This window comes from Coregonus lavaretus, assembly GCF_964263955.1.
Source record: "Coregonus lavaretus genome assembly, contig: HAP1_SCAFFOLD_900, whole genome shotgun sequence".
NCBI classification, from domain to species: Eukaryota; Metazoa; Chordata; class Actinopteri; order Salmoniformes; family Salmonidae; genus Coregonus; species Coregonus lavaretus.
In genome coordinates, this window is record NW_028160529.1 from 5429 (window position 1) to 15088 (window position 9660).

The 9660-nt window shown below is 41.7% G+C and overlaps 2 protein-coding genes across 2 annotated transcripts; both read right to left on the bottom strand.

Annotated features, from left to right (window-relative positions):
• Window positions 1-279: 279 nt before the first annotated feature.
• On the bottom strand, window positions 280-7463 carry LOC311121696 (NLR family CARD domain-containing protein 3-like). Its single transcript, XM_084196152.1, has 4 exons — window positions 6515-7463; window positions 6083-6256; window positions 587-760; window positions 280-373 (listed from the first exon to the last, which is right to left on the bottom strand). Exons 1-4 carry the CDS (start codon window positions 7420-7422, stop codon window positions 316-318), a joined length of 1314 nt encoding a protein of 437 aa, XP_084052278.1. The 5' UTR covers window positions 7423-7463; the 3' UTR covers window positions 280-315.
• Window positions 7464-7694: 231 nt separating this feature from the next.
• Window positions 7695-9329, bottom strand: LOC311121694 (uncharacterized protein; the record flags this gene model as incomplete). Its single annotated transcript, XM_084196151.1, has 4 exons — window positions 9059-9329; window positions 8701-8929; window positions 8155-8294; window positions 7695-7709 (listed from the first exon to the last, which is right to left on the bottom strand). The coding sequence occupies exons 2-4, from the start codon at window positions 8909-8911 to the stop codon at window positions 7695-7697; spliced, it is 366 nt and encodes a 121-aa protein (XP_084052277.1). The 5' UTR covers window positions 8912-8929; window positions 9059-9329.
• Between the last annotated feature and the right edge of the window lie 331 nt (window positions 9330-9660).

The window sequence follows — 9660 nt, forward strand, 5'->3', positions numbered from 1 at the left end:
CATCCTGTACACACACAAACACATTGAATACACACTCACACCTGTATGCATGCATGAACACACACACATCCTGAACACACACACACACACACATCTTCATGCATGAACACACACACACATTTCTAATGTAACAGGAACACGCCACACACAGACACACACATTGTCAAAGCAACTCTTTGTAAACTTTGGTGTCCCTGATTTGTGCTTCTGTAGAACTACAGCTGATATTTAATATGACCAAGTAAGTAATGATGGTGGTCTGACTTTGACTTCACTTGAATTAAGACTTATTCTTAGTCATATTCTTCACAGCAGTCAACACTCACATTTTCTAAGTCCAGGTTTCATTGTGTACTCTCCACCATGTTCCACACTGTAGCGGTAAGCAGAAGAACAGACAGTCATTGAGGGATACACCTGAACTCACACACACACACACACACACACACACACACACACACACACACACACACACACACACAGTCTTTATATAACTTAGTCCAAGTGGTGGTCAGAATGTTTGTCTTAACTAGCCTGATAACTCCAACGTGTCTGTTATGAACATTGACATAAACCCTCTACATACTTGAGTTTCTCAAGTCTGCAGTGTGGATCCTCCAGTCCAGCAGAGAGCAGTCTGACTCCTGAGTCTCCTGGGTGATTGTAGCTCAGGTCCAGCTCTCTCAGGTGTGAGGGGTTTGACTTCAGAGCTGAGACCAGAGAAGCACAGCCTTCCTCTGTGACTAGACAGCCTGACAGCCTGCAAAGAGTCAAATCATATTAAAACCACACTGCTATTCTTTGGTGGTGAAAATAGTGGCAGTATATATTTTCTACATATTAAGATATATCAGTGTCCTGAAACCTGCCATATCTATTAATAAATTAATGAATGTTTCATTATTAGAAATGATCATAATATTGCTTGTAGAGAGAAACATGTATAGTACAAATATTTGAGTAGACTGACCAGAGCAGTTTAAAAAGCAGTATCAGTCAAAAGACAGACAGTGAGGTATCAGATTTACCGTATTTTCCGCACTATAAGGCGCACCGGAGTATAAGCCGCAGCAGCTAAATTGAATGATGTGTACATATATAAGCTGCACTGGACTATAAGCCACAGGTGTTTTAATGTTTAATTACCATATGTAAGGGTTCGTGCACAGAGGGGATTGTCGGGAAGAGATGGCTGCTTGAGGAAGCTCCCATTTATTAACATTTCAACAAACAAGTTGCATATTTGCATAACGTATTCCAGCAAAATTAGTTAATAGCGTCACAATCATTTAACCACTTAACTTTGGTTATTTTTGAAAAACCTTGAAAAAGTGTGCACATCTTTGAATATTTATCTACATTATAGCCTACAGTAGTACCATAACAAAATACAAAGCTTACAGCGCTTGACGAGGCAATATCAATGGCTAAATTAAATGTGTTTTTTTTAAAGTGCAAAATAAAGTGCCTGTAACACGACAGTAAGCGCATAAGCCTAAAGTTGCAGCAACACGGCTGCTTAAAATATACGGTAATCAGCCTACCAGAAAAGTCATTAATCCTTGTCTTCATCTTTTAGGCTAAGGTGCAGTACACAGCTGTAACCAGAAAAGTCAAGTCATTAATCCTCATCTCCGTCTTCTTCCTGCGTACTAAAACCACCAAAGTCCTCATCTTCAGTGTCGGAAACGAACAGGCTCAGGGTGGCTTCGTCAGCCACTCTCCTCTCTCCTTCGTTGACGCTCTCAAAACCAACGAACTCCTCTTTGTCACTGTCGGAATCGAACAGCCTCTGAAGGGCCTCAGCTGTGGCGGCGTCCTCCTCTTCATCACGCAGCAGTCCAGCCTTTCGGAACCCGTTAATGATCGTGGATGTTTTGACACTCCTCCACGCTATCAGGATCCACTCGCAAACTTGAGCGAAAGTTGCTTTTCGCATGCGACCAGTTTTGGTGAATGATTTATCGCCGCTAGTCATCCACGCCTCCCACTGAACGCGTAGTGCCACTTTGAACGCACGATTGACACTGATTTCGAGTGGCTGCAGATGCTTCGTTGTGCCCCCAGGAATCACAGCTGGAATCGAGTTTGTGCTCTTGATGGATGCTTTCACATAATCCGTTATATGGGCCCTCATGCTGTCCAAAACGAGCAAAGCTTTTTTTGGCGAAAGAATCCTCCAGGGCGCTTGACGTAGCACTCATTCAGCCACTCATTCATTACGCTTTCCATCATCCACCCTTTCTTGTTGACTTTAAAGGAGATGCCGTTCAGGATCTTTTCTTTTGGCATTGTAATCCGTTTAAAAATCACCATTAGCGGAAGCTTTAATCCAGATGCTGTGCAGCCAAGAACACAAGTGAAATTCGTTCTCTCGTGGCCAGTGGTTCTCAACGTGATGGACGATTCACCTTTCTTGTTAACAGTCCTAGTGAGAGGCAGGTCAAACGTCAAAGGCACTTCATCCATATTTATCATCTGGTCCGGTCCGATGGAATATTCCTCTATCATTCTTTGTGTGAATTCGCCGAAGTTTGTTATTTTTTCCTGGTAGTCGGGAGGGAGTTGCTGACACACAGTCGTCCGCGCCCTGATGGAGAGTCCCTTTCGTCTCATAAATCTGAAACACCAGGATGGTCCACCTCTAAAATTTTCAATTTTCATTTCGGTGGCGACTGTTTCAGCTTTCAGTCGGATCTGCACGGTGGAAACACCTCGGCCGTCTGCTCTCTGTGTGTTCACCCAATCTTCAAGAAAGTCTTCAAGTTTGGGCCATCTGCTTTTATTACTTCTGAAAGCTTTTTTTGACTTTTTGCATTGAGACAGTTCTTCCCGCTGGCGTCTCCAACGTCTCACCATTGACTCATTGATGCCAAGGCTACGTGCAGAAGCTCTATTTGCTTCTTTTACAGCCAGATTGACTGCCTTTAACTTAAAAGCTGCATCATATGCATTTCTACGTTTGTTTTCCATAATGAGGGTTTGTGCAGGAAAACTTCCTTTGCACAAACTGTCTCGCTCTCGTAATGTCTGTCTGTCTTGCTCTCGTTCTGTCTCTCGTACCACTCTCGGTTCCACTTTTACTTTTGCGCGCTACCTGTCTCACTCTTTTCCGGCCTCCAGCTTTTCCTGCTGGAGCCTGCCGCTTAAAGGTGGGGGGCGCGGACCGGTCATAGAGCCCATAGAGTTAAAGTTGGTGGACTGTAACCTGTAAAATCCATAGATTTAGGAGGTCTTCTAGTGGCCGTTAGCTGTAAAAATCCATAGATTAGCCGCACCGTTATATAAGCCGCAGGGGTCGAAAAATGGGAAAAAAGGCGCAGCTTATAGTCCGAAAATTACGGTAGATTGTATTGAGTATACAGTCCACACCATATCTATTTTGACAGTGAAGCTTACATTTTAAATGTGGCTCTATACTCCAGCATTTTGGATTTGAGATCAAATGTTTCATATGAGGTGACAGTATATAATGTCACCTTTTATTTGAGGGTATTTGAATACATATCTGTTTCACCATTTAGAAATGATAGCACTTTATGTATCTAGTCCCCCACTTTTGAAGAAGTCATAAGTATTTTGATAAATTCACTCATAGTGTATTAAAGTAGTCAAAAGTTTAGTATTTGGTCCCAAACTCGTTGGTTGCATTTGCAGTTTGTTTTGGTTGTGTTTTGGGTTATGTTTTGTCCAATAGTAACTGAATGGTGGATGATGACTGGAGTAATTTTCTGTCTAACTGAGTAGATAACATGTTTCTAAACATTACTAAATTAATCCTGATGATGACATGATTAAGAAAAATCATGAATGAATCATGAATAATAATGAGTGAGAAAGTTACAGAGGCTACAACAAAACATGCTAACCTCTCACCATTACCAATAACAGAGGGGGTATGATCCTTGTTCCTCTGTAACTTTCTCATTCATCATCATTCACGATTCATTAACAATTATTCATAATCATGGTAGCGTCCACATGAATGTAGAAGTGTTCAGAAACATCTTCTATTCTTACTGACAATACAAGTGAAATGACTCCAAAATGACAGGACATTATTCACCATTCAGTTTCTATTGGGAAAAACATAATCTATAACACAACCAAGACAAACTGCAAATGCATTCAACAAGTTTGTAGAATCACAAGCTTGATGTAATCACTGCAGGTAAGGAATATGGGACCAAATACTAAACTTTTGACTAAATTAATTTGTCTAAATAATTATGACTTTTTCAAATGGGAGAACTACATAATAAAGTACTTTAATTTCTAAACGGTAAAATATACAGTGAGGGAAAAAAGTATTTGTTCCCCTGCTGATTTTGTACATTTGCCCACTGACAAAGACATGATCAGTCTATAATTTTAATGGTAGGTTTATTTGAACAGTGAGAGACAGAATAACAACAACAAAATCCAGAAAAACGCATGTCAAAAATGTTATAAATTGATTTGCATTTTAATGAGGGAAATAAGTATTTGACCCCTCTGCAAAACATGACTTAGTACTTGGTGGCAAAACCCTTGTTGGCAATCACAGAGGTCAGACGTTTCTTGTAGTTGGCCACCAGGTTTGCACACATCTCAGAAGGGATTTTGTCCCACTCCTCTTTGCAGATCTTCTCCAAGTCATCAAGGTTTCGAGGATGACGTTTGGCAACTCGAACCTTCAGCTCCCTCCACAGATTTTCTATGGGATTAAGGTCTGGAGACTGGCTAGGCCTTAATGGGCTTCTTCTTGAGCCACTCCTTTGTTGCCTTGGCCGTGAGTTTTGGGTCATTGTCATGCTGGAATACCCATCCACGACCCATTTTCAATGCCCTGGCTGAGGGAAGGTTCTCACTCAAGATTTGATGGTACATGGCCCCGTCCATCGTCCCTTTGATGCGGTGAAGTTGTCCTGTCCCCTTAGCAGAAAAATACCCCCAAAGCATAATGTTTCCACCTCCATGTTTGACGGTGGGGATGGTGTTCTTGGGGTCATAGGCAGCATTCCTCCTCCTCCAAACACGGCGAGTTGAGTTGATGTCAAAGAGCTCGATTTTGGTCTCATCTGACCACAACACTTTCACCCAGTTCTCCTCTGAATCATTCAGATGTTCATTGGCAAACTTCAGACGGGCATGTATATGTGCTTTCTTGAGCAGGGGGACCTTGCGGGCACTGCAGGATTTCAGTTCTTCACGGCGTAGTGTGTTACCAATTGTTTTATTTGTGACTATGGTCCCAGCTGCCTTGAGATCATTGACAAGATCCTCCCGTGTAGTTCTGGGCTGATTCCTCACCGTTCTCATGATCATTGCAACTCCACGAGGTGAGATCTTGCATGGAGCCCCAGGCCAAGGGAGATTGACAGTTATTTTGTGTTTCTTCCATTTGCGAAAAATCGCACCAACTGTTGTCACCTTCTCACCAAGCTGCTTGGCGATAGTCTTGTAGCCCATTCCAGCCTTGTGTAGGTCTACAATCTTGTCCCTGACATCCTTGGAGAGCTCTTTGGTCTTGGCCATGGTGGAGAGTTTGGAATCTGATTGATTGATTGCTTCTGTGGACAGGTGTCTTTTATACAGGTAACAAGCTGAGATTAGGAGCACTCCCTTTAAGAGTGTGCTCCTAATCTCAGCTCGTTACCTGTATAAAAGACACCTGGAAGCCAGAAATCTTTCTGATTGAGAGGGGGGTCAAATAATTATTTCCCTCATTAAAATGCAAATCAATTTATAACATTTTTGACATGCGTTTTTCTGGATTTTTTTTGTTGTTATTCTGTCTCTCACTGTTGAAATAAACCTACCATTAAAATTATAGACTGATCATTTCTTTGTCAGTGGGCAAATGTACAAAATCAGCAGGGGATCAAATACTTTTTTCCCTCACTGTATATGTATGAAAATCTTTAAATAAAAGGTGACATTCTGTACTGTTGCATAATATGAAACATTGTATCTAAAAACCAAATTTAAAACTGTAAGCTTCACTGTCCAAACACATATGGTGTGGACTATGTGTGCCTGGTAAACACATGTGGATCTGGTGAACAGTTATCACTTGTTGAGCAACTACAGGAATACTGACCTCAGAGTCTCCAGTTTACAGTGGGGATTCCCAAGGACAGCAGAGAGCAGCTTCACTCCTGAATTCTTCAGGTCATTGTTACTCAGATCCAGGTCTCTCAGGTGTGAGGGGTTTGACTTCAGAGCTGAGACCAGAGAAGCACAGCCTTCCTCTGTGACTCCACAGCCTGACAGCCTGCAAAGAGATCATCATGATTTTACAAACTGTTAATTAAACACCAGTAGTGTAGAAGGACAATGACAGATGCATTTGGTTTATTTTCTTAAACAACATATAGATTCATCTTCCGTCTCCTAGAATTGTATGGTCATATTGTTAGACTAATGTGAACATCAATGCATTGATTCAATATGTTATTCAATAATACATATGTCTCTAAACTGAATGTTTCTTCCTGATGATTAGTATTTAAATGTCATTTTATGTACTCACAGAGCAGCTCTGGAGGCTTTGACCACTGGCAGCAGCCTCAGAAGACCTTCCTCTGATCTGGAGTATTTCTTCAGGTCAAACACATCCAGCTCTTTTTCTGAAGTCAGCAACACAAAGACCAGAGCTGACCACTGTGCAGGTGACAGTTCTTCTTCTGATAGACTTCCTGAGCTCAGGTAGCTTTGGATCTCCTCCACTAGAGAATGGTCATTCAGTTCATTCAGACAGTGGAACAGATTGATGCACCTCTCTGAAGAGGGATTCTCCCTGATCTTCTCCTTGATGTACTTGACTGTTTCTTCATGGCTCTGTGAGCTGCTTCTTGTCTTTGTCAGTAGAGGTCGTAAGTGCTTCTTATTGGACTCCAGTGAGAGGCCCAGAAGGAAGCGGAGGAAAAGGTCCAGGTTTCCTGTCTCACTTTGTAAGGCTTTATCCACAGCACTCTTGTACAAAGTAACTTTACGCTTGTGTCTGATCCTCACAGAAAAGTTGCTGGACGTTGACTGAGGTTTGGCCATTAGATTCTCATTGTTGTTGATGAATGAGAGGAACACATATACAGCAGCCAGAAACTCCTGAATGCTCAGATGCACGAAGCAGTACACCTTGTCCTGGTACAGGCCACATTCCTCTTTAAAGAGCTGTGTGCACAATCCTGAGTACACTGAGGCTTCATTGACACCAATGCCAGCCTCTTTCAGGTCTTCTTCATAGAAAATCAGATTGCCCTTCATAAGCTGTTGAAAAGCCAGTTTTCCCAGTGACAGAATGCTCTCTTTATTCCAGTGTGGACCTGTCTCTTCTTTCCTAAGATACTTTTCATTCTTCTGTTTGGTATGAAACTCCACAAGGTGTGTGTACATCTCAGTCAGAGTCTTGGGCATCTCTTCTCTCTTATGTTTCAGCATGTGTTCAAGGACTATTGCAGAAATCCAACAGAAGACTGGAATGTGGCACATGATGTGGAGGCTCCTTGATGTCTTTATGTGTGAGATGATTCTGCTGGCCAGGTCCTCATCACTGAATCTCTTCCTGAAGTACTCCTCCTTCTGTGGGTCATTGAACCCTCGTACCTCTGTCACCTGGTCAACACACCCTGAAGGGATTTTATTGGCTGCTGCAGGTCGGGTAGTTATCCAGAGGAGAGCAGAGGGAAGCAGATTTCCCTTGATGAGATTTGTCAGCAGAACATCCACTGAGGTTGAATTTGTGACGACACAACAGATCTTGTTCTTCTGGAAGTCTAGGGGCAGTCGGCACTCATCTAGACCATCAAAGATGAACAGAACTTTGTACTTGTCATAGTTGGAGATTCTTGATTCTTTGGTTTCCATTGAGAAGTGATTGAGAAGTTCAATCAAAGTGTGTTTTTCCTTTTTCATCAAATTCAGCTCCCGAAAAGGGAATGAAAATACAAATTGGACATCCTGATTTGCTTTTCCTTCAGCCCAGTCCAGAATGAACTTCTGCACAGAGACTGTTTTTCCAATGCCAGCGACTCCCTTTGTATGCACAGCTCTGATAAGTTTGTCTTGTCCAGTTAAGGGTATGAAGATGTCGTTACATTTGATTGCAGTCTCTGGTCTTGCTTGTTTCCTGGTTGTTGTCTCAATCTGTCTCAGCTCATGTTCATTATTGACCTCTCCTGTTCCACCCTCTGTGATGTAGATCTTATTGAGAAGTGTTGGGTTTCCTTGTTTAGCGATCCCCTCAAATACACATTGAAACGTCTTCTTTAGATTAGATTTGAGTTCACGTTGGCAAATCACAGCAAGCTCATCTGAATGAAGTAATAAAACAGAGGATATTAATATTACATCTGTTTTAATGCCTACAGTATTCTAGGACTGTTATACAATTTTAAATTATAATAATTTATTCGCTTAAGTGACTGTATACATGTGTAAATGTTTTCATAATGCATTACAGACTGGTGTGACTGATTATATTATTATGATCTCTCTCTCTCTCTCTCTCTCTCTCTCTCTCTCTCTCTCTCTCTCTCTCTCTCTCTCTCTCTCAACACAACACAACACATCCCTGCTGCTACTTGATGAGGTCACTCGGTGTTGTGTTAAGGCTGCTACAATATCATTTAGTTACACAGCTACTTTAGCTGTACTTTAGCTACAGCTTTTAAATGTTTGTTATAAAACAGCATTCAACATGAGGCAGACAGCTCTTACTTTTCTCCAGTGTGTCAGCAAGCTCCTTCTGGTTCATTTTCCTCAGGACGTGCAGTGTGATCTTCAGAGCCCCTTCTCTGGCACTGCTCTCCTGCTTCTCATCTTCAGCATCCACCACTTCCTTATCCTGCTTCTGACTCTCAAAGCCTTCTGGGAGTTCTGGACTAAGAATCCTCTTGAACATCTTCAGCTCCTTCTTCACAAATGTCATAATATTCTCTTCAAGCAACTGAAATAAATCAAGTAAATAAGTTATGCAAGAGACTAAATTCTTTCTCATTAACACATGAATGAATGATTGACAGATCAACTTTACTTGAGGTAAACAAAAACAAATGTACATAACAGGACCACATACACTGAATATGAAGGACAGGTCTGTTTGATGACTCTGGGAAGACTGACCACTGAGAATCTCTGTCTCTGATCTCTCCTGTTGGTTTCTGTGGACAAAACATCAGATTACATCTCCTCATCCAGGGAGTACACACACACACACACACACACACACACACACACACACACACACACACACACACACACACACACACACACACACAGGTAATGTTGTGTTTAATATTGTTTTGAGTTGTGAATCGTTATAAGCTTTTTTGCCCTCCCACTTCAAATTAAACACAGAAGATCTCCGCTAAACATAGAATCACAATCAATTATGCTTCAAATGAAAACCGAGATAACTGGATTAAACTATAAAACAATAGGCTATATGTTCAATCAATTGAGTTCTATTAATGTTAAGGGAAGATTTGAATGGAGAAAGCTGATCTGAGAGCAGCACTCCCTTTATTTCGATCATATCAGTATCGATACATGCTCCACCGGACATCCAACCTTGTCGTGCTGCTAATCCAGTTTCTGATGGTCTGCCTGCGGCTATGGAAACCTGACCTGTTCACCGGACATGATACCTTGTCCCAAACCTGCTGTTCTCTCTCTCTC